The following is a 24028-nucleotide window of genomic DNA, read 5'->3' as shown; positions in this document are numbered from 1 at the left end:
TGCAAAGCTGGTAAATTTGAACTGGCCAAGTTTATTATCACTAGACCTGAATACTGTATAACATGAAATGTACAAAGTAGGGGACTTGAAGCACCTAAAGCTTCTTTATTTGCGCATGCTTGACAGAAATGCGTATCCTAACAAGTTCACCGTGGGGATAATGATCGATTGTTTATGTAAAGATCGAGGATAATTTCTTAGAAGCTATGAACTATGCCATTGGGTTCTTTAGGGATAAATTATTTGGTTTCGGGGTTGCTTGAAAGATCGGTTGCACATATAAGGTCAGTTAACAGATGTACTATGTCTGCTCGTTGAAATGTCTAAGAGAGGTTTTGTTTTAAACCCTCCCCTGTTTAATTCTTTAATTAAGGCTCTTTGGTGAAAAGGATATTGTAAAGGAAAGGAGTTTGATAGAATGATTAGAGAGTGAGTCTATGGTACTATGCATATCACGGGTTATTACCGTGCTACGGCTCTATATTTGAGTTTTCAAATCCTAACGGTCGATCCGAACCGTTCATCTTGTTCTCCATATTAATATGTGTTTGGAGACCAAATTTTACATTTTTTGAAATTTTTTTACTATTTTTTTAGATATTTAGAAAATCACTTGATCTGAAAATTCTGGACCATCCAAAAACAGTGATTTTTAATAAATCTAAAAAAATAGTAAAAAAATTTCAAAAAATGTAAAATTTGGTCTCCAAACACATATTAATATGGAGAACAGGATGAACGGTTCGGATCGACCATTAGGATTTGAAAACTCAAATATAGAGCCGTAGCACGGTGCCAAATCGTAATATGCATAGTACTATAGACTCACTCATGATTAGAATCTCCCTTGTTTTTAATTTTATGCTTGGAATAATATGAGCATTTTGTAAAACAGAAAGCTTTTGCCATTTGTTCTAGGAATGCATAAGGTCATGTTTGGTTGTGAGTAAATTTAAGGAGGATTAAAGTTGTTTATTCCATCTTACCGCCACCAAAGGAACTGTCACACCCCGAAATTCCCAACAGTGACAGCACTTACCGTAAATATACAGTTTCATGTATATTTACAAGGCATTTACGATTTAATTTGAAATATAAACAATAACAGCCATTAGATGTCATCTCAGTAGTAAAAGTTTTAAAATGTCTGGTAAAACTAAAATATACAAGATGTATCTCAAAATAATACTAACCATAGGGTACAACTTAGAGAACTGTACAACAAAATAATATACAATCTCTCTAGTCAGTAAACAAAAGAAAAGTTACTATGGTATCATAACTGCATATACATAAAGGCTCAGTACTCGCGTGTGCCTCTCCAAGATCAGCCATATTGAACCCTGTAAAACCCAAAAAGGGAAGCGGGTGAGAGATAATAATTACACCTGGTTTGGCAGCTTAAATCATGGTTTAAATTTAATTCGCTTGGAGTAGAGACAAATTTTAAAATGAATCTACAAGCAGAGTAAGTGTGGAATAAGTTATTTCATCCGGGCATTTCTTCATTTGATTCTATGTTTTTTCAAAATCAAAGAAAAATAATTGATTTTCTTCCTTAATATTTTCTTTGTTATGTAAATCTAGCCTTATCTGAGGACAATATATACAAGCAGGGACCAAGTAAAAAAAAAAGTTACTATAGCGCAGACTAAATTTAATAAATTTAATAAAAGTAATATTTAACAAAATATATTTTAAAACGAGAAATATTTGTTGATTTAATAAAAAAAATTCCTTAATAATTATTTTAAAATGTGTATTTGATAAGTTAACGAAAAAAAAAAAACTTACCCATACACGTCTTATCGAATACAATATGACTGATTTTCCAAAAAAAAGTTCTATGTTAAATGATGAGAAACTATTTAGAATGGCCTTTGCTTTAGTATTTCAAATTTGTTCAGATTCCAGACAATATGACTGATTTTCCAAATTTTTTTTCTTGCTAATTTATTTTGTCACAGTATTTTAATAGTTTATTTCAAGATAGCAACCTTTAGTACGTTTTGCTGACATGTATATATGGCATAATTAATTTAAATTTCATGTATTTTCTTCATAAATTTACATATAGTTCTAGAAACCAGTTGGTCAAAATTTATAATTGGATCACAGATTCAGTTTTATAATACTTCTCTTATAAGTTTCAACTTTTTTTTTTTTTTTAAGGTCAATTTTTTATTTATTTGATTTGGACAATCCCTTGCACTCTACAGGTTATCTGCTAGTGTTCAGGCAAATCAAGCCCACACAAAATTTTTAAAATTTGGCACATCAGCCCTTGCAACCTCCTTTGTTTACAGGAAAAAATCAGTAACTTAATTTTTCTTTTTTCAAAAAACATGCCGATGAGTGGTCGAACTGACAACACAGCGAATCAGGCGTATAATACTCAGAGTTCAGATTCTTCTACTCAGTCATCAGGTTTTACCAGTAGAACCCTCTCAACACCTTCTCCAAAATCTAACCAGAAACGAAAGAAACGCATGTCAGATGTTATTTTATTGTGCATTGGTTTGGGCTCTGGCGAGAAAGTTCGAAACCTCCCATCTCCAAGTAAACAACCTCTCTTATATCTTTTCTTAATTTTGTAGTCGTGTTCGTATTATTACTGTTAAGGTAGAACAATTCTTAATATTCTTTTTTTAATTTCAGTGTTAGATGCAGTTTTGAACAAAAAGGCGTCGCTTGAGGTAATTTCTGGTAATGTTAGATTTATTTGGGATGAGATACTGAGAGCCACCGGCTGGTTTGCAATGGATCTGATTGTTGGAGAAGGCGGTTCTAGTATTGTCTATAGAGGAAAGCTCGATAACAGCGAAGATGTCGCTGTCAAGCGTGCTAAAAAGGTTAATCTCATCATGAAATTCACTTTTCTCTCTCTTTTATTTTCATTTAATACTGCAATATTGATTTTTGGGTCTCATTTAATAAAACAAGACAACTATATATAACTTGTACCTTTCCAATTTTAGAATGCCGATGATGAGCATCTCACTGACGAGTCGTTTCGGACAGAGATTGCAACTCTTCAGCAGATAAGCCACATAAATTTGGTGGGGTTTATGGCTATTTGCTCTTTGAAGATGAGATGATAATTGTGCTTGAATGGGTGCCTAATGGCAACCACAGACAGCACCTCGACAGTACGTTTTTCTCTTATTTTTGCGCCAATTAATTTTTGACACAACCAGAAATATCCTTCTGTTCATTGAAATGACATGCATCGATCACAGGTCAGTACGGAAAAGTTCTCGAGTTCGCCAATCGTTTGGACATCATAATTGACGTTGCTCATGCTACTACTTATCTACATACTTACTGCGGTAATATTGCAAATTCTTTATGGTTTTGCTAATGTTTATCTACTGTTATTACAAATTACACTATTTTTGGTGCTTGAGACATTCACCATCAATATTTTGAAAAAAAAAAGCTGAAAAAAAAAATACTGTCAGTTTTGATTAACAGTATATCAGTACTCTGGTATCCATACAGAAATTTGGAGGAAAAAAATCATGCACCAAGATTTTGTTATCAGTTGAACTACTAAATTATGATCACAAGCAGGAAATCAGTACGCGCATTCAATTCGGTCAAGAAAAGAAATGCCGGTCATTTTACTATGTAATTCTTATTTTGTTTGTAGATACTGTCTGTTTTGATTAACAGTAGATCAGTACTCTGGTATCCATACAGAAATTTGGAGGAAAAAATAAATGCGTCAAGTTTTCATTATATGAACTACTACATTATCAGTTTCATACCTTTTCATTTGACAATGTAATTTTTTATTTTGTTTGTAGATGAGCCGTTAATCCACCGAGACATAAAATCCTCGAATATTCTCCTTACAAGTACACTTCATGGTAAGATTGCTGATTTTGGGCTTGCCAAGCTCAGTTCAACCGATGCTGGCGACGCTGTTTTTCAATCCATGGTAAAAGGAACTCATGGCTATGTCGATCCTGAGTATTTCAAGACTAACCAAGTGACGGATAAGAGCGATGTTTACTCGTATGGAGTTGTTTTAGTAGAAGTCATAACCGGAAAACGTCCCACTGAACGCATCAGTGATTGTTCTGGGCTCGATTGGGTTAGCTTTCTCGATCTCATAAATGCTATATATCTCAACAAATTCCGTAATAAATTATTTTATGAGACTATTGTCATATATGCAGGCAATGACTGAATTCCTCAAACGAACCAATATGTGCTATGTATAGTACCATAGCCTCACTCTCAAAGAAATGAGTGAGGCTGTGGTACCATACATGGTGCGGATTGGTCCATACTACATATTAATATTTTTGTTTTCAAAATCCCAAGAATAATTAGCTGATGATAAAACTAGATTCTGTATAATCATAATTAACAATGAAGATGGGGTGCACTGAATAGTATGGGTCAAAATAAAAAAAATACTTTATCAATTAGTATTTTACAAATGCTTATATATATTTTTTATTTGATTGATATTAGATTTACTAAAATTAAATTAATAGTGGATTTTACTAATTTACCTTTTTGTTTGATAGAGAGAAGCCCGTAGGCAGTTTAACTAATTAATTACTTTGGACATTCATGTTTATATATTTAACAAGTTTAGATCTTTGGTTTTACAAATAAATATAACATTTTTTTTTAAAAACATTTAAATATAACATTTAAAAACGAAGTGATTTTGTTATTAAATACATAAAAATTTAAAAACCGAGTCTCTTTCTTTCTCTTAAAAATATTATTTTCCCACAAAAAGAAAAAGAAGAGATCAAGAGAGAGAGAGATCTTGACCCATCATATCCATCCCCTGGTCCCGGGAATTCGTATCCTCTGAGATATCTCAAACTTTGAGCGACTTTATGGAAAATCCCAACCGTTTAAATACGTTATGCACAAATCTCTAAGCACACATAATACTGACCCCCTACATCATCCCCGAATAGGCACCGGACACGTCGGTCACGCAAAAGTTGAGATATCTCAGAGGATACGCACTCTGGTCCCGGGGCATGTAGCATTTTTGGAATTCGTATCCTCTGCATTAACTCAAAAAGGAATCTTTTGAGTTAATACATATGGACCGTCTGATAAGCTTTAAGATTCGTGTGAATTAAATCCGCACTAATATTGATGACCACTATATTTTAGGAGGGCGCCGGATGGGCTCCGTTTATAATCAGATGGTCGATATTGATTAACTCAAAAGATGCTCTTTTGAGTTAATGCAGACGATGCGGACTCGCATTTTGCAGTTGGGGGGAATTCGTATCCTCTGAGATATCTCAAACTTTGCGTGACTTAATGAAAAATCTCAACCGTTTAAATACGTTCTGCACGAATCTCAAAGCACACATAATACTGACCCCTACATCACCCCCGAATAGGCACCGGACACGTCGGTCACGCAAAAGGTGAGATATCTCAGAGGATACGCACTCTGGGGGGTGTTTAAAGATATTGACAGAGTAATTTTTACTTCATAAAACGCACAAACAATAGAACCAAAACAACACCTACACCGCAAATGATTTGCTCGCTGCATAAAGCAAAATATACTCTGTCAAATATTTACCCATTTTTTTATGAGAATAGTTTAGTGTCGTACCAGGAAGCCTTCGGTGGAAAGGAAAAGCTCTTTAAGCAACTCAAGTGGGGGACTGGAGAGGCTTTTGCGGAAAGCTAAATTAATACAGGAAGAAAGTCGCTTTCAAATTTAGAATATCTGGCAAGCAAACTGTAAAAGGCTGCCATATGCAGCCCACAAGCCCAAACGCATCAATATCATCTATCGCTTCTCTGTTTTCTCTTGTGTGAGCTGGCCTTTTCTAATGCAAATTCAAATTGAGAAATTTAGAAAGAAAAAAAAAAATGTGGGCTAGCTAGAGTGGGCGGCGGAGCCGGTTCTATCACGGAACGACACGGTGTGCATGTCAGTTACATACTGTGATTATTTGCATGATGTGACTATCTTTTGAAATATTGTCACGACAAGTTACGTGATCACGCGAGTCACATGTAACTAGAACCATTAGATATTGATTAAATAGTTAATCTTAAATAAACTAACTTAAATTATGATCAAATGGTCATGTTTGGTCACAATACATTTGAGCACAGCGTGACTATTCGTATGCCATGACCACCCCTTAATATTTTGATCAGAACACAGCACGACACGTAAAAAATTAACTTGATCACGACACAACAATGACACGAGACCAAAGTTACAACGTGTTTATGATACAACACAACACGGCACGACACTTTTTTTTCCACTCTAGTGCTAGCAGTTAGCTTCAATTACAAAACCAGTTTGGTTCATAGACATACATGAAATTGTCCAAGAGAAAAACCAGTCTGGTTCATAGACATTATTAAAACCCAGTTCTAATATTGGATCTTATAATTATGAGTTATATAACTTTTACCTTTCTATTAAAATAATTTTTAAGGATGATATTTAGCCTAAATCTGGCTCAGTTAACAAAGGTAGAAGTTTTTGTTTGCTAGTGAACTTGACTTATTGAGTACGGATAAATAATAAAAAAAGCAGAAGATAACAAAAAAAAAAAATTAAACAGGTGTCAATTCTAAGCATTAAATATTAAATCATAAGTTGTTTAATATAAATTTATTAACAATCGTCAACTATTAACTTTCAAAGTGTCAATCACATGTTAACATTAAGTATCAACTGAACTTGATAAAATTTAGACTAAAAAATCCAAGCAAAAATTTATCAAGTTTTTCTGCGGCATTGCCATAGAAAATCTCGAACAAGTTTGTATGAGATTAAATTATGGATCAATTAGCACACTGCACACCTTGTAAAAGTTTCATTTGTATAACCCTACTTAGATGGGGAGAGGGGGGTTTCCGATGGGCATCGGACCAAATCCGGTTAGATGGGGGGTTTAAACCGTCAGATCTGCTTTAGGATTCGTGTGTACGGATTTTAAAGCAGACGCGAAATTGCGAGTGCGAATCCTAAAGCAGATCTGACGGTTTAAACCCCCCATCGAACCGGATTTGGTCCGATGCCCATCGGACACCCCCCTCTCCCACTTAGATGATCTTTAGGGCCCAACTAAGATATCTGTGTCAATAATTTCAGTTCGTAATTTTAGCAACCTTTGCCTTTCAAAAAAAGGGGAAAAGAAATAAAACTGTAGCAACCTAAAAGCCTAAAGGCCTAAAAGCAAAATAATAGTGAGGCTATGGTAATTATATGCATGATGCAGATTAGTCTGTACTATGAATAAATATTTTTATTTTTATAGTCTAAACAATTGACATGAACCGTTTAACGTGGTCTCTATATGAAAATTTACTTGTTGGCCAATTTTACATTTTTTTAAAAAAATTTATCTACAATTTTATTAAATATGTAGAAAATCACTACTTTTGAACGGTCGAGAATATTTTGATCTAGTAATTTTCTATCTCTCTAAAAAAAAGAGTAAATTTTGACTATATTTTCATATGGAGATCATATTCAATAGTTATGATTAACTGTTTAAAATTTGAAAAAAGAAATATTCATTCATAGTATGAAACTATGAACCAATACGCGCTATGCATAGTATCGTAGCCTTGCTCAAAATAACATGTAAATGAGGCACCTTAATCTCTAAATTGATGTTTTCAAACATCTAAACTAAGGTAACATAACTCGCGAATATATATATATATATATATATACTAGTATCATACCCGTGCGTTGCAACGGGGATATATTATAAGAAACAAATATATCAATGAAAATAATAATTATCTAAAAATTAAGACACATGTTAATAGAAAAATTATATGATTTTGTATTAATTAACTTTAATCGTGATCTCTAATAACAATTTGATGATGTGATGATTATTTATTTTTAAGTACCAATAATATCAAATAATAGCTCGATTCGAATCTAATATCAAATATCATACAACAATTCAATATCGACATATAATATGATATAAAAAAACATAAATAAAAAAGTATTATCATGTGTATGTATAGGATATATATATATACACATATATTATAAGATAAATATATACTTACACACATTCCAATTTTGTATTCTTCTTCTTCTTCTTTGTTTCTAATTTAGAATACACACACACGCACATTGATATATTATATATTGAAAATAGATTTTAAATTGTCCACATCAATATGTATAGAAACAAAGAAAGAGAAATAAGGAAATAAAAAAAAATTGATTTCCATTATGATCCGTATAGAAACGAAGAAGAAGTAAGGAAACAAAGAAATGAGAAAATGGAAGGTGGAGTCTTCTCAATTGAAGAGGAGAAATATAGAAACAAAGAAATAAGGAAATGAATAAATATATCGCTAAATTTCAGAATTTGTTCAATTTTAATTGTAACATATCATGTGGCAGCACATGTGGTGAGTATACTTTTAACTAAATTTAGACTTTTATACATAAAATAGATGCATTTAATCAAAAGAAGACAAATTATGTAATTGGAGGCTGAGATCAAATCCAAAGTTTCATCTTTCAATCGTAGCAATTGGCAGATCGGACACCCAATGTGCTTAATAATAGAATGGAGATATATATATATAGAGAGAGAGAGAGAGAGATAGGCTACGGTGAGTTGTGAAGTAAAGTGACTATTTTACTTCACGCTCATATTTTGCGATTTTAAAGTTCAAAACGTCGATCCAAACCGTTCATCTTGTTCTCCATATTGAAATGTGCTTGGAGACCAAATTTTACATTTTTTGGAATTTTGTTACTATTTATTAAGCAATTTTGAAAGTCGCTGATCTGACGGTCTAGAAAATTTTACTGTTTTTACTATTCACAGCAAAACAGCAATTTTCAAAAATGCTTAATAAATAGTAAAACAATTCCAAAAAATATAAAATTTGGTCTCCAAGCACATTTCAATATGGATTAAATATCTAACGGTTCGGATCGGTCGTTTGGACTTTCAAAATAAAAATACGGCGTGAAGTAGAAACGCATTTTACTTCGCAACTCACCGTAGCCCATCTCTCTCTCTCTCTCTCTATATATATATATATTTTTTTTTTTTTTTTTTATTTTTTTTTTTTACGTTTTCAAACTAAACACCAAATGAAATGCAAAAAAAAATTAAACAACTGTCAATTCTAAGCATCAATTCTTGTTAAATATTAAATCATAAGTTGTTTAATATAAATTTATTAACAATCATCAACTATTAAATTTCAAAGTGTCAATCACATATTAACAAGTATTAACTAAACTTGTGTAAAATGTTAATTATCTGTTCACTTTAGACTCAAAAATCCAAGCAAAATTTTATCAAGTTTTTCTGCGGCATTGCCATAGAAGATCTCCAACAAGTTTGTATGAGCTAAAATTATGGATCAATTAGAACACTTTGTAAAAGTTTCACTTGTATAACCCTACTTAGACGATCTTTAAGGCCCCAGCTGAGATATCTGTGTCAATAATTTCGGTTCATAATTTTAGCAACCTTTGCCTTTCAAAAAAAGGGGAAAAGAAATGAAACTGTAGCAACCTAAAAGCCTAAAAGCCTAAAAGCAAAAATAATAGTGAGGCTATGGTAATAATCAAATGTTTAAATAGCGTTTATCGCGTCATAGCGGACTGGTTAAAAAAACAGCGCTATGCTCAAATAGTATCGCTATAGCGCTGATAGCACCATAGCTTTTATGGTCCGAAAACGCTATAGCGCACTATTTAGAACCTTGGGTAATATGCATGATGCAGATTGGTCTGTATTATGAATAAATATTTTCATTTTTATAGTCTAAACAGTTGATATGAACTGTTCAACGTGATCTCTATATGAAAATTTACTTATAAACCAATTTTACATTTTTGTAAAATTTATCTACAATTTTATTAAATATGTAGAAAATCACTACTTTTGAACGGTTGAGAATATTTTGATCCAGTAATTTCCTATCTATCAAAAAGTAAAAAAAAAGAAGGTAAAATTTGACTATATTTTCATACAGAGATCATGTTCATTGGTTATAATTAACTGTTTAAAATTTAAAAATAGAAATATTGATTCATAGTATGAACCAATACGCGATATCGTAGCCTTGCTCAAATAAAATGTAAATGAGGCACCTCAATCTCTAATTTGATGTTTCCAAACATCCAAACAAGTTTTCTCATAAACCCATTACACAGACAACCTAGCTGAAACTGCCATAGAAAATCAAAAGGAAAACTAGAAGTACAAAAATGGTTATAATTTCTAAAGCAAGAATAACTTTCCAGAAGGGCATCAGACTCTTTAGTCTTTACAACCCAATTACATAGCATGCTGAGATGTTCTCATTTCAGCCATGAAATCTATAATAAAAGCGCGTTGCTTCTAGTGCACTTGCCCACTAGAACAAAAAAAAAAAGGTGCTTTCTTTCTCTTTGCTCTGTTTATATCCCATCCAAGCTTTCTTCTCTCTATCTCAATTCATCTCAAAGCAAGAATACCAAGGTGATATTTATTATTTTTTTCTTTTTTAGTTTCTTTTTTTCTAACAAGTTCATGCTATTTACTTAGTGCTCTAGTTTATCTATTTGGGAAATTCTTGACATTTGAGGAGAAAAAAGGTCGTTTGCAGTGTAAATTAACTAATAAATAGGTGGTAAAATTCTTGTGATTTCACCAAAGTGTACCTGAATTGCAAATTGGTACCTCAATTTTGATGCGAAGGTTCTGTGCAATGGAGTAATCAACCAATCAAAAAATGTCCATGTTACTTTCTTTGATTGCTATATTGCACAAAATCTTGATTACATTTATTAGTCCTGAGAAATTGGGAAGAATAGAAAGGAATTGGGAGGCAAATGGAGGGGTAAGAAGTTGCATGAAAGGGGCAAAAAGGGAAAAAATATTCCATTATTTTCTCACTGTAAGAAAAACAAAAAGACTTGATTGGAACAAATTAAAAGTAAATGTCTTTAGCCAAATTAAAATTTAGTGACCAACTTGTGATTTGGTACCGATGCACCACAGAAACATGGGCTGTCAGATCAAAATCAGACAATTCAAATCATATTAGAAAATACATGTAAAAATTAAAGTGTAATAAGGACCATGTGATTTTGATTGGACATCTCACAAGAACTCATCTATTGGTAACCTCTCATAAATTTAGAGAAGGAAATAAGGAAATATAACAATTATTAATCAATATTGAATTTGTATCGAGGTACCACCATAAATTAAATTTCATGATCTTGTACAAAAGTTTATTAAGTGTTCATTCTCTCTGTCTTGTGCTAAACTTTTGATCTTACACTATTTGAAGGTTATCTTCATACAATGGCCGAATCCGAGGATATCCAGCCTCTTGTCTGTGACAACGGAACGGGAATGGTAAAAGCCGGTTTTGCGGGGGACGATGCACCACGAGCTGTATTTCCAAGTATTGTGGGCCGGCCTCGTCATACTGGGGTCATGGTTGGAATGGGTCAAAAGGATGCATATGTTGGCGATGAGGCCCAATCTAAGAGGGGTATTTTAACATTGAAATATCCGATCGAACATGGAATTGTTAGCAATTGGGATGACATGGAGAAAATCTGGCACCATACATTTTTCAACGAGTTGCGTGTGGCACCTGAAGAGCATCCAGTGCTGCTCACTGAGGCGCCTTTAAACCCTAAAGCAAACAGAGAGAAGATGACTCAGATCATGTTTGAAACATTTAATGTCCCGGCTATGTATGTTGCCATTCAGGCTGTTCTCTCCCTTTATGCTAGTGGCCGTACCACTGGTACGTGAAAGTGTTAAGTAATTGAATATTCTATTGCTTACATATATAGGTAGCTATTGCCTTCAATATATTATATTGAAATGTACACCTTTTTCTCATATGAATATAGGAATTGTGCTTGACTCTGGAGATGGTGTCAGCCACACAGTACCAATTTATGAGGGCTATGCACTTCCCCATGCAATCCTACGTCTTGACCTTGCCGGCCGAGACCTGACTGATGCCCTTATGAAGATTTTGACTGAGAGGGGTTATTCTTTCACTACCACTGCGGAGCGTGAAATCGTAAGAGACATCAAAGAGAAGCTTGCGTATGTGGCACTTGATTTTGAACAAGAGCTCGAGACTGCCAAGACCAGCTCATCCATTGATCAGAACTATGAGCTACCTGATGGCCAGGTTGGTACAATGCCAAGTAGTCAAATCAAACATTTTTACGAGGCTGGTGACGATAATTTACTAGTTATGATACCTAACAAAGAATATTTATAGCATTATCTCTTGTTATTTAAGAGATTGAGTGCTGGGTGTGGAACAGAACATACCAAAACATACTGTCATTGTTTTTTTTTTTTTTTAATATTTATTTGGTTTTGCATAAATATAGACACTGATAAATTGGTAATCCTGGAATGCTAAACAATGGTAACTTTACAGGTGATCACAATTGGGGCAGAGCGGTTCAGGTGCCCAGAGGTACTGTTCCAGCCATCCCTAGTCGGGATGGAAGCTCCGGGCATACACGAGACCACGTTCCAATCTATCATGAAATGTGATGTGGATATCAGAAAGGACCTGTACGGCAACATTGTTCTGAGTGGTGGGTCCACAATGTTTCCTGGCATAGGTGAGAGGATGAACAAGGAGATCACTGCCCTTGCTCCTAGTAGCATGAGGGTTAAGGTGGTGGCACCTCCGGAGAGGAAGTATAGTGTTTGGATTGGTGGATCTATTCTGGCTTCCTTGAGCACATTCCAACAGGTAAAACCTAAAGTAGCAGTAACATAATTTTTACTGCTTTTCCCTAATTACTTGCAAAGTGACCTAAGCATGGTTAGGGTAACTAAATATGTAAGTGAGGCTATGGTACTTTGCAAAGCGCAGATCGGCCCGTACTATGGATTCATATATCTTTTTTTTAAGTTGAAACTGTCGAGCTGAACCACTCAACATGATCTCCATGAAAATGTAGTTGAAGACTGGATTGTACGTTTTTTCTTTTAGAATTTTTTTACTATTTTTTTAGATAGGTTGAAAATCGCTACTTTTGGATGGTCCAGAATTTTTAAATTAGGTGATTTTCTACTTATTTTAGAATATAGTAAAAAAAATCTAAAAAAATATAAAATTTGATCTCCAAGTAGTTGAACAGTTCGGATCGACTGTAGGACTTTGAAAACAAAAACATGGATCCATTGTACGTATCGATGTGCGCTTTGCAAAGTACCATAGCCTCACTCCTAAATTCATTGGCCTTTATGTTTACAAAATGCTAGGAAGTGCAAAACAAAAACAAAAAGAAAGATGCTGATAAGTGATAACATATTTGTGCGGCTTTTGAACATGAGCTTATAACATGGCACCGGATCAACTAATCAAAGTGTGGAAAATCTAAATATGTTCCCCCATGTATTTAGTGCTTTGGATCTCTTGTAGCTGCTAAACAATTTTTATTTTTGTTTCATATGCAGATGTGGATATCTAGAGCAGAGTATGACGAGTCGGGACCCTCTATCGTCCATAGGAAGTGTTTCTAGACAACTACTCTACTTCCATTGTGTTATATTATATATCATTCATGTCTAATATTTAATAGGTATTTGTTGAGATGAGAGAGTGATGCTTGTTTGCTTGCTTGTTTGTTTGTTTGTTTGTTTGATTGAGTAGTTCAAACTAGGCGCCATTCCTTCGTCAATCTTGTTTATCGCCTGTTCTGTAATATTAAGTACTTAGCAGGCTTTCTTGTGTGAAGTTAATTTCATTTGTTAGCTTTTAAAAATGATTCTTTTCCCTTTTCTGATATAACATAAATATATTGTTATTGATTGAGGAGATTCTGAGTTTTTGTTTAATGCAAAATTCTTGCTTCTCACCTATTTATTATTATTTTTTTTTTGCTAGAAATCTTTCTTTAAGCTTTTGTTGATTTGATATTTCCACATTTCAGTAGTAACTACTTAATTATTTTGTCACACTGACTTAAATAAGTGAGCTTCAATTAGCATGGCACCTTCTCTTCTAATGCATATTTTTCACATCTACCATAATTTTTCATTTACTTAAAAGAGAAGACATTCTGCAAACCTTCTCTTCAAATGTTATGTTTTCTATAATGTAGATAGGTTGTACATTGAATTTGATAGAAGTTGGGAATCATTGGTTATTGACCAAGTGTTTATAAAATCAAATCATTAATTTTTCAAACTTCTCAATATATGACCAATCGATGTTTATATTGCACAAAATTTGATACATAACCAATCTGAATTATAAAAAAGATATAAATAATTTAGTTATTTTATTTTGTTAACTATTTGATTAATTGTTGGAGTTGTCAAATAAATTTATTGTTAATATAAATCCATCTCATTAAAAAGTTACATGAAGACTAAAACAATGTTGAACAGGACATCAAATTGTCCACATAATTGTCATACCCAACCACAATTAACTCCTCTAAATAGAAAAAAAAATTAATCCCCAAAACTAATTCTCAACCTCAAAAAGCACATTTTGAGATTAGCAAGACAATGAGAAAGAAGAAAATAAGAGCATAACCATGATGTTTGTGTCGTGTGCGATGAAAGGCTTACACAAAAGGGGAGGGGTGCTAGAGAGGTAGGCGGTTGAGATTAGACGGAGGCGGCCTTGCTATCAATGAATAGATAATTTGATATGATTATACTAACTTCTGACAAAGTACTTTCATCATACAGATAATATATACATTCAATTACAAAAACATCTAACACAAATTATTTGGGTAGTGGAAGACATTAATTCACCAGCGAACCTGCTTACAAATATAGATTATTCAATTAATATGAGAAGATAACTTGTTGTCAGAATATACTAATAGCAAATATAAAAAGCAGAGGCCATATATAAGTAGAAAATCCACAGATACCTCTTACTTTATATGTAGATATAGTCGCTTCTTTGAAAAGCAAAGAAGTTGATTTAGTCTAGAAACGGAGAGCACTAATTTTCGGTTTATTGTGTGCATAGCTATCAATACATTTCTAATTTGAAAGTGTACTAATCAAATGTGGAAAATATGATAATATCTTCTTCAGAGTTTCTCATATTTTCCTATTTGTTAAATTAAATAGCAATCTTAACTTAAATATGTATAATTAACATATAATAACTTATTTCTCTAAAAAACATATAATAACTTTTTAAACTCAAAATTACCATTATTTTCTGAGGCACAAAGCACTAAAAGTCTAGAAATTATATTAAAAAAGATGAAATGCTGGAAGTTGCTTGCTTCATATCTTGTCCTATATATACTGGTACTAATATATCCAATACCAATATCTATACTAAGTCTCAAATGGGTTTCTTTATTTCCTCTACATTTTTTTTTGTTAAAATTAACCTACTTAATATCAGATTGTTATGACACACTTCTGACCTGACAATATAAGTGGAAAATTAAGATAAGTCAAATATATAACCTGTAATTATTCGTCAAGCTTATAACTTCCACTATCCCCCATCTCAAAACCTTGTAATTAACCAGTACTGTTACCTGAATTATGTAACCCCAAACCACCGGAAACTCATCTAAACATATAGAACATCACAAAACTAGAACCACATAATTAATATATAGAAATACTGTACTAAAAGTACAGAGATTATAAGCTTTGATGCAACACAATTAGTCTCATTAATTAATTCCTCAAGGCTCTTCAATAGCTTTTCCTTTTTCACTAGGCTCTGCTGTCAAAGTGTGGCAATCAGTGCACTTATTGTGGTTCTTCAGTAATATATCCATGCATGACACATGGAAACGTTGTGTGAACTTGCACTCGGGAAGCGCACGTATGCATTCGTCGGTTTGGAATTCAGAAAGACAGATAGTACAATTGTTTCCTTTAATTACTGCACTAGCATCCGGTGCCGGTGCCAGTGCCACTACCCTTCTCGCATTGATGGGGCCCGGTGGTGGGACTTTCTTTGATTGATTGCTGGGAATATCCTGCGAAAGATAGATTATCAAACCAACAATTGTAGCGGTGATGGTTATTATTAGCATGATGAGTGCGAGAATGAACAAGATGCCGTTGTCATCGACATGATACAAGTTTACTTGCACAGGCACAGGTGCAGCCGTCAGTGCAGGGGCGGTCGGTGCGGTGACTGTGCCGGTGTTATTTGGGGATGATAGAGAAGGTGCCATTGGGGTCTGTTTAGGTTGTCAATGGTTGCTTGGTGTTTGGTTGTGAAGAGGAGAAGGGGCTTCTTATAGTAGAGAGTAGTGTGAAATGGGAAAGAACTGGTGTTTTGATTTACAAGGAACTTAGGAAATTTTGGGTGAAAATTTTAAAAGAGCAGTTTTGGCGTCATGCAGCGAACGAATCATATGCAGCGTTTTTTTCATTCTATAATCCGTGTACTGCATGAAGTTAAAACTGCTCTGTTAAAAATTTCACTGGAAATTTTAATATGCCTAATACAGGACTACAGGAGTAATGCTTCATTGATTGGAAATTTCCAATTATGTCATTTCTTTGTCCGTTCGGTTTTCACAAATAACATGATTTTAAGTGGATTGCTGACTTTAAATTAACACAGCAAAATGATAGCAAACACTGCTCCAAATATCAAACTTGTATAAATATAATTAAGAAATTACTAAATGGGAATGCAAATTAAATATATCTTGTAGTCAAATTTAAGTACACTAAGAGCTATTTAAAAATGGAAATGCCACTAGTAGACTGTTCACGAGTTACAACTTACAACAATGTAGAAATAGAGTACCTACTTCTTTAAAAGCATATGATCAAATTTTTCTGTTTTTTCCTCAATAGTGATCAATTTTGGGGTTCCGATGTAGACGTCTAACAGCCCCTGTATAATTTTGGAGTATTTGTGTGCAGAGATATTAAATTTTTTCCAATTTGAAATGCACTACATCAGAATTTTGAAAAAAATTCTTTCTCAGAATTCACTCATATAACGCCCCTAAAATTTCCCCAGAAAATGTTAATTATGTGTTGACATATTAAGTATTATTTTTATGTAATTAGAATTTTATGTTCATCATGATCGCTATAGTTATATTTCATTAGAGTTTATGTTCACCAGAAATTAAGCAAAATTTTAGACAATAATCGATCGGTCGAAAGCAAAAAAATAAAATTACAAAGAACTATTTTCTGCTTTATTTTATCATTACATTAAGAAAAAGTTCTTTCTTATGTTCTCTTTGCTTTCTACATGGATATTTCTTCCCCTCCAAAATTGGAATTTGTTGTTGACAAATAATCATTATTTGATGTTGCAAGCAAAATTAAATTTGATTGTTGGATTTGTCCACAACAATCCTAAGAATTGAAATCTAAATTGTACAAATTCTTTTTTGTATTAGATTTTCGAATAACTATGTAGTACACAGGGATGGAACCAAACTTTCGAACTATGGGGATCAAACACACAATGAGGTCAATTATATAAAATTTTCCTATAGGAAATGGGGTCAATTTTACAATACTATATATGACATTTTACTCTAAATCATATAGGAAATATACCTAAATACAAAATTTTCAAAAAAAATGGAGATCAGTTGACCCTCATTCCCTTCATTTAGGTCCGTCTCTGACTGTACAAATTCTTTTTTGAAGATTTTGGAGAGGATTGAGCGTCCAACTGGACATTCCGCCAATAACAAAGGGCACGATGGGACATGGTCTGGACGGCAGGCACGTGGACACTTTGAGATGAATGGGACAAGATTAGAGTGTTCTTAGTTTTGTTTGGCATGCCTATTTAATTTTGTATGTATAGTACAATCTTTAAAATCAAACGCTGATCAGATGAAAAAAAATCTGAGTTGACTCCAAAATCAATTCATTCTGTATATTTAAACCTAATCCGATTTGATTATTTTGAAAAGTTAAAACTTAATTTGAATATATAATCTGAACTTGACCTGACCTAGTTATATTATCATCTCTATATATAGTAATATCTATCACATTCGAAGAACAAAACAAAGTTGAGGAGATGACACTGATGGCCCACCTGCTGCCATACCAGTACTGGACCTAGTTCCGATAGTAACCTGACATTATGGATATTAGCAATTTTTGAAGGATCGAACTGCAAATGTGTCATAAATCTGAAAAAAAAAAATTTGTCAGTAACAATTATTAAAATCAGACGTACGGGAATAGAAAGAGTGCATCATTTTTAATAATTTTAATAAATTATGGATCGGACTCAATAATTCAGATCCATATTTTTTTTTTGGATCCGGACTTTCCAATTAGAGGAGAATCAAGCTCTGATCCGCAGATGATTCTAGAAAGACATAATATTTGGATATGGACCATTGAGTCAGATTCAGATATTTTGGATCAGACTCAACGAGTCAGATCTTTTCATATTTGTTGGAAACAATGCACTCTTTCTATTTCCGTACGTCAGGATTTAATAATTTCTATGGATAAAAGATTTTCTAAAGATAATTGACTTTTTTTTTATATAGAAAATAAGACACAAGTACAAAACTCTTGAAAAAAAATAAAATAAAGATCAATTGTTCTCCACACCTTCAACATGGCCCTGCTACTAAATCAAATGCTGATTCTTTGATATGATGTAATTTTTCCATTGGTTAAATAGAAACAGGGCAAAAATAATGTTTTCTGCAATTTGAGAAGTGCATTATTCAATTTATATATATGTGCTTCATAAATGCGGAAGATTTGTATTAAAAAAATATATATACTAAGATATAGTCAGAATGAAATTAATAATATACTAAGATATAGTCAGAATTAAATTTATAAATGCAAGGAGGAAGGTATCACAGCTGATGACCCACCTGTCATGCTAGCATTGGATCTAGTTACGACAGTAACCAGACATTATGGAGATTGACAATTTTTTAAGGACTGAAAAACAAAAGTGTCATAAATCTGACAATTTTTCTCAGCACTCTATCTTTCTAGATAATGCATAATAACTAGTATATAAAAGGCTATTTGTCCTTACAAGCAGTTATCAACATGGCTTATAAGCAAATTCTAACATTGATTTTGATATGCTTCTCTGTTTTGTACTATAATTGTATTGAAGGTACAAAATTTGTAGAAGTTGAAGGCGAACAAGCTGAAGCCAAGGTATGTAAAATATTTAATTTTGAATTGGAAAACTTAAGTTGTACAAAATGTGTACATTTACTTGTGTAATACTGATTATTTAATCGTTTATTTCACAGGAAGGAAGATCTATTGAAACCCATCACCCGGGAATTATTTCAAGTTTGTTTTCCGATGTTATTAATGACAATCCATCAAATGTCAACATACATGTAAATACTTTAAATTTTCAAATTTATGTATTTTGCATCGTTTAATTAAGGAGCAGCGAGGGTTCCAATATCTCGTGCCTTCCATACCTCATCGTATACCTTATATTTTATATCTTTATTTTTAAAGTCTAAAGTGTTAGTCTGAACCGCTCAACATAATATTCAAATTAAAATACGCATGGAAATGAAATTTTATTATTTTTGAAAAAAAAAAGTTACTATTATTTAAGATAGGTACAATATCACTGTTTTTGTACTGTTCAGAAATAGTGATTTTCTTCCTATCTAAAAAAATAGTAAAAATATTTCAAAAATTTCATTCCAAGTATATTTTAGTATGAATATATCATGTTGAACATTTGAATCGACAATTTGAACTTTAAAAACAAAAATATAAAATATAAAGTATAATAAGATATGAAAAACATAAGATATTGAAACCCTTTATACAAATAAAGTGACTCATAAAAAGGTTTTTTTGTGTTGAATTTTTAATTAAAGTATGCTGGCTTCACTACTCCAAGCCCCATGTTAACGGGTACACGAGCTAGAATATCAGCATGGGGAATACCAGATGTCAATTACAACTCAGACAGTGGAGTTTTCATAGCTGTTTGGAACAAAAATTCTGGAAATTATTATGGTATGGCTGCTGGATTTCATGTACGTATTTTATTAATTAATTTCTCTCCAATTCAGTAGCATATGATTTTCTATTACTATAAGAGGTTTTTAGGTGCTTTTTATAAAAGAGTCTGATAATTGCTCCTCAAATAAATTTTTGAGCGCACTCTTTAAATAGGGTTGCAAACGGATAGGATATTATCTGACAATATCCGAGTCCGTATTGAAAAATTAGATACGGATATCCGTTATCTAAATATCCGTGTGGATACATATACAAATATGGTTTTAAATTTTAATTCCGTATCTGAATAGTAGATATATATAATATCTACTAGGGTAAAAAGTGACTATCTCTGAGGGTATATCAATAGAAAGATGTTGTTTCTATTAGCGACGATAGTATTCGCGAGGGTATATCGACAGTATCGATTGCAAATATTGTCCAATTCTTGTAGTTATGAGAGATTTTAGTTAGAAATAATCTGATTTCTATATGCAAAGGTTGATTTAATAAATTAGAAAATCATATGATAATAATCTAATTTTAGATAGAAATAATCTGGTTTAATTCTATATGCAAAGGTTGAATTAATATATTAGAGCATCTTTTCTCCTGGTTTCTTAATACTTGCTTTATTAACAAAGAAAAATAAATGAAAATCCAATTGAATCCTTTTTTAACATATATATATATATATATATATCAGCTGCATTCTATGAGGTACGCTAAACTAAATAATGTGTGAGCGAGCTTGTATGATTGATGTTTGATTTTGTATATTTGATGAATATATTAACAAAATCATAATATATATATAAATTTACTCAGGTATATCCAAAATTATATTCTGGCGGCACCGATTTGCGACTTTTTGCTGCATGGGTTGTACGTATACACATCAAAACTATACCGTATAAATTTTCAAAAATAATATTATATTACAAAACACTTATGCATAGGAACCTACTAATTTTCTATTCTATACAGACAACAGATGACAACACTTGCTATAGCACTACCTGCCAAGGCTTTGTTGTTTCAAATGTTTCTGGAGCACCAGTTCCAGGAGGAAAGGTTGCACCACTCTCCACATATAATGGGAAAGATTATTTTGTTACACTGAGCATAAAGAAGGTTCTATATTTATTTATTTTGTTAAAAGATGTCTCTTGCTTTAGTAGGGGTGTTAATGACACTCTTTTATCCGATCTGTATCGTATATGAAAATATGGATAAAAGTAACATTTTATTTTCGTTAGCTTATCTTGTACGGGTAAAGATCTTTATATTATCTTATCCTTTATCGTATATGATAATCTATAAAAATAAAATTATATATATAGAAATATATTTGTATGAAGATGATACATGAAACAATAAAATTTTATATTTTATTAAAATTTCATAATATAAATTAGTTGTATTCATTATTTTTTTTTCTTGTTTTGAAAAATATTTTATCAGAAACACAAATCAAGATGCCAATGGCGTTTTTTTAATCCGTACCGTATTCCAAAAAAGAGTAAGGGTAAATATATTTTTTTCATTATCATAACAGATACGGATATGAAAATGTCTCCTCCTAACCCGTATCGTACCCGTTGACACCCATACTTGCTTTACATTACTTATTTAATTAAATAAGTAGCTCTTTTCTCAATTGTGCTATTTTCTTAATATAATATAATTTTGCAGGATCAGAAAACACAAGACTGGTCTCTATACCGCGATGATAATAACAATCCCATTTTGATCGGGTGGTGGCCAAAAGCTCTTTTTAACAACACATTTGACTATGCAACTAAGATTGTATGGACAGGCGGTGTTACGTATCACAAAAATGAAACAAGTCCTGCTATGGGTAGCGGACATGTTGCTTGTGAAGGAGCAAACAAGGCAGCATATATCAGCAATATTAAGGTTTTTAATGAATTCGGTCAAATAGCAGAACCAGATGTAATATATGATATTACAGACAGAAACGATTGCTTCACAACAAGTGATTTTAAAAAATCTTCTGGAAAAGGTTATAATTTCTTTTATGGGGGACCTGCTGTATGTAAGAATTGATAAGCTTATAATTAATTTCTTTTAGAGTTGTGATCATAGATGAGAATCTCTGTCTTTGAAAATTTATATTTTTCGAGTTGTGATTATATGGATATTGTGAGGGAACCGGATCACCAACTCTTCAGTGGGCTGGAAATTTCTGTCCCTAAAATTATTGACATATGGATTTAGATGGATTTTGACATTTAAATATTATTAAATATAGTTTTGTCTCAAAATTTATTATGGATTCACGTGTCAGTGACTTTAGAGATATATATAAATTCTGCCTACAGAAGAGCAGAAGATTCAGTTCCTATTGTGGCCACCCCAATGAACCCAAATCTTTTAGTTTGCCCATGTTTGTTTTGGCTTAAAATGATCCTAATTTAGCGATTAATGCACTTTAATTAAGTAAAGGTGCAGGGACGGATATGAGCTTTTTCAACAAATTTTAAGGGTATGGATAAGAAAAAATTATCATTACTTTACTAGATAAGGATACAGATATGAGCTTTTTCATATCCGTTACACTATAAGTTAATTGATAAATATAAAATTATATATGATCATTTTTTTAATTTTTACGTTTAATTATATATTGTTATTATTACGATGAAATTGGTTTATACAAATATTATATATAATTTTTTTCATTAAGTAATTTATGCAAAATTGATTTATTAAACATTTTATAGTTTCTTCATTAGTAATGTATGACTAATATAAAATATTTATATTATTACTAGTTAATTTATTTTTTTAAATAATGATTTAATAATTATAATTGTTTATATTTTATGATATTATGCACATGATGTGTTTAATGTATTATTTGTGTGTTATATTTTTAGATTAAATTATATAATTAGGTATCAATTTAATTGATATTTTTTTATATTTGTTCATCTATCAATTTCTTTTAACAAATTAGGATAGGTAAGAATAAGACTAATTATAAATAAATTTGAATATAAATGGTTCCAAATTATGTTTCTGCATCCAATCCATACCGTATTCATTGACACCCCTACATTATCTAAATGGTTCCAAATTATGTTCCTTATACATGCTCCACCAAATTAATTAGTTTCGAACCATGTACGTCATGTTACAATATATATAGAAAAAAGGAGAAAATATATTAAACAATTCCTGACAGATTTGTGCAAGTAATAAATAGAAAAAGAAATTTATAATAACAATGGAAGATGAAATTCTAGTAGTTTGCACCATATATTATTTATACATAGTTCAAAATAATTTGTTTGTTAATTTCATTGATCTTCATTGACATCAGATTTTAATAAACAAAGACAATATTAAATTTCAGGATCTTCAAGTTTCGAACTTGCTTAAATTGGAAAACATTAATGTAAGCAATTATGGAAATCAAATCATTAATAAATTATCACAATATTAATAATATTATGAAAAGGAGGAGGGTTCCAATACATCATGCTTTTCATATCTTATATCTCATATTGTATATCTTCATTTTCAAAGTCCAAACCGTCGATCAGAACCGCTCAACATGATATCAATACTAAAATAAACTTGGGATGAAATTTTATCATTTTAAAAAAAAAATTACTATTTTTAGCTAGTTACATAAATCATTGTTTTTGAACGGTCCAAAAATAGTGATTTTGTATCTATCTTAAAAAATAGTAAAAAAATTTCAAAAATTATAAAATTTCATCCCCAAACATATTTTAGTATGAATATCATGTTGAGCGGTTTGCATCGACGGTTTGAACTTTGAAAACAAAGATATAAAATATGAGATATAATGAGATATGAAAGACATAAAGTATTGGAACTCTCTCTGTGAAAAGATATGATAATAGAAAAAAATATATATATATAAAAAGGGTTAAAATTGTTCATACATTTAAAAAAAAAAAAATTGTGTTAATATAAGACTTGTTGTGTTAATATGTCTACCCTAATTTCATGAAGAATTTGCGGAAAGATTATTTAGTAGGATTTTAACGCTCGTTGAGCGGTTTGCATCGACG

The 24028-nt window shown here is 31.9% G+C and overlaps 3 protein-coding genes and 1 long non-coding RNA gene across 5 annotated transcripts in view; 3 read left to right on the top strand and 1 right to left on the bottom strand.

Annotated features, from left to right (window-relative positions):
- LOC144556395 (uncharacterized) overlaps positions 1 to 1196 on the bottom strand; it is a 58137-nt gene extending 56941 nt beyond the window's left edge. The window contains exon 1 of the long non-coding RNA XR_013512368.1: positions 1158 to 1196. This is a non-coding gene — a long non-coding RNA (uncharacterized LOC144556395). The remainder of the gene's footprint in view (positions 1 to 1157) is intronic.
- Positions 1197 to 2334: 1138 nt separating this feature from the next.
- Positions 2335 to 2957, top strand: LOC144557085 (proline-rich receptor-like protein kinase PERK3). Its single transcript, XM_078305626.1, has 2 exons — positions 2335 to 2559; positions 2659 to 2957. Exons 1-2 carry the CDS (start codon positions 2346 to 2348, stop codon positions 2955 to 2957), a joined length of 513 nt encoding a protein of 170 aa, XP_078161752.1. The 5' UTR covers positions 2335 to 2345.
- Positions 2958 to 10263: 7306 nt separating this feature from the next.
- Positions 10264 to 13832, top strand: LOC144556389 (actin-7-like). Of its 2 annotated transcripts, none has more exons than XM_078304734.1 (5): positions 10264 to 10490; positions 11308 to 11775; positions 11885 to 12174; positions 12433 to 12756; positions 13467 to 13832. In XM_078304734.1, exons 2-5 carry the CDS (start codon positions 11322 to 11324, stop codon positions 13530 to 13532), a joined length of 1134 nt encoding a protein of 377 aa, XP_078160860.1. In that variant the 5' UTR covers positions 10264 to 10490; positions 11308 to 11321; the 3' UTR covers positions 13533 to 13832. The 2 variants fall into 2 exon arrangements, with proteins under 2 accessions (XP_078160860.1, XP_078160861.1); XM_078304735.1 differs by having other exon boundaries at positions 10287 to 10405.
- A 5193-nt stretch (positions 13833 to 19025) lies between these two features.
- Positions 19026 to 22028, top strand: LOC144557084 (protein neprosin-like). Its single transcript, XM_078305625.1, has 5 exons — positions 19026 to 19139; positions 19238 to 19330; positions 19832 to 19993; positions 20946 to 21092; positions 21654 to 22028. Exons 1-5 carry the CDS (start codon positions 19026 to 19028, stop codon positions 22026 to 22028), a joined length of 891 nt encoding a protein of 296 aa, XP_078161751.1.
- Positions 22029 to 24028: the final 2000 nt, after the last annotated feature.

Source organism: Carex rostrata, chromosome 7, assembly GCF_964058835.1.
Source record: "Carex rostrata chromosome 7, lpCarRost1.2, whole genome shotgun sequence".
Classification (NCBI taxonomy): domain Eukaryota; kingdom Viridiplantae; phylum Streptophyta; class Magnoliopsida; order Poales; family Cyperaceae; genus Carex; species Carex rostrata.
The sequence above is the reverse complement of the archived record's forward strand: the minus strand, read 5'-3'. Positions and strand labels throughout refer to the sequence as shown.

What these genes read in the sequence shown, in the direction of transcription:
- LOC144556389 (XM_078304734.1), top strand. Translation starts at nt 11,322, where the DNA reads ATGGCCGAATCCGAGGATATCCAGCCTCTTGTCTGTGACAACGGAACG. An exon ending in TGCTAGTGGCCGTACCACTG is followed by an intron (nt 11,776 to 11,884) that starts GTACGTGAAAGT and finishes ATATGAATATAG; the next exon opens with GAATTGTGCTTGACTCTGGA. An exon ending in ATGAGCTACCTGATGGCCAG is followed by an intron (nt 12,175 to 12,432) that starts GTTGGTACAATG and finishes GTAACTTTACAG; the next exon opens with GTGATCACAATTGGGGCAGA.
- LOC144557084 (XM_078305625.1), top strand. Translation starts at nt 19,026, where the DNA reads ATGGCTTATAAGCAAATTCTAACATTGATTTTGATATGCTTCTCTGTT. An exon ending in CATCAAATGTCAACATACAT is followed by an intron (nt 19,331 to 19,831) that starts GTAAATACTTTA and finishes TTTTAATTAAAG; the next exon opens with TATGCTGGCTTCACTACTCC. An exon ending in GTATGGCTGCTGGATTTCAT is followed by an intron (nt 19,994 to 20,945) that starts GTACGTATTTTA and finishes TATTCTATACAG; the next exon opens with ACAACAGATGACAACACTTG.
- LOC144557085 (XM_078305626.1), top strand. Translation starts at nt 2,346, where the DNA reads ATGCCGATGAGTGGTCGAACTGACAACACAGCGAATCAGGCGTATAAT. An exon ending in TCGAAACCTCCCATCTCCAA is followed by an intron (nt 2,560 to 2,658) that starts GTAAACAACCTC and finishes TTTTAATTTCAG; the next exon opens with TGTTAGATGCAGTTTTGAAC.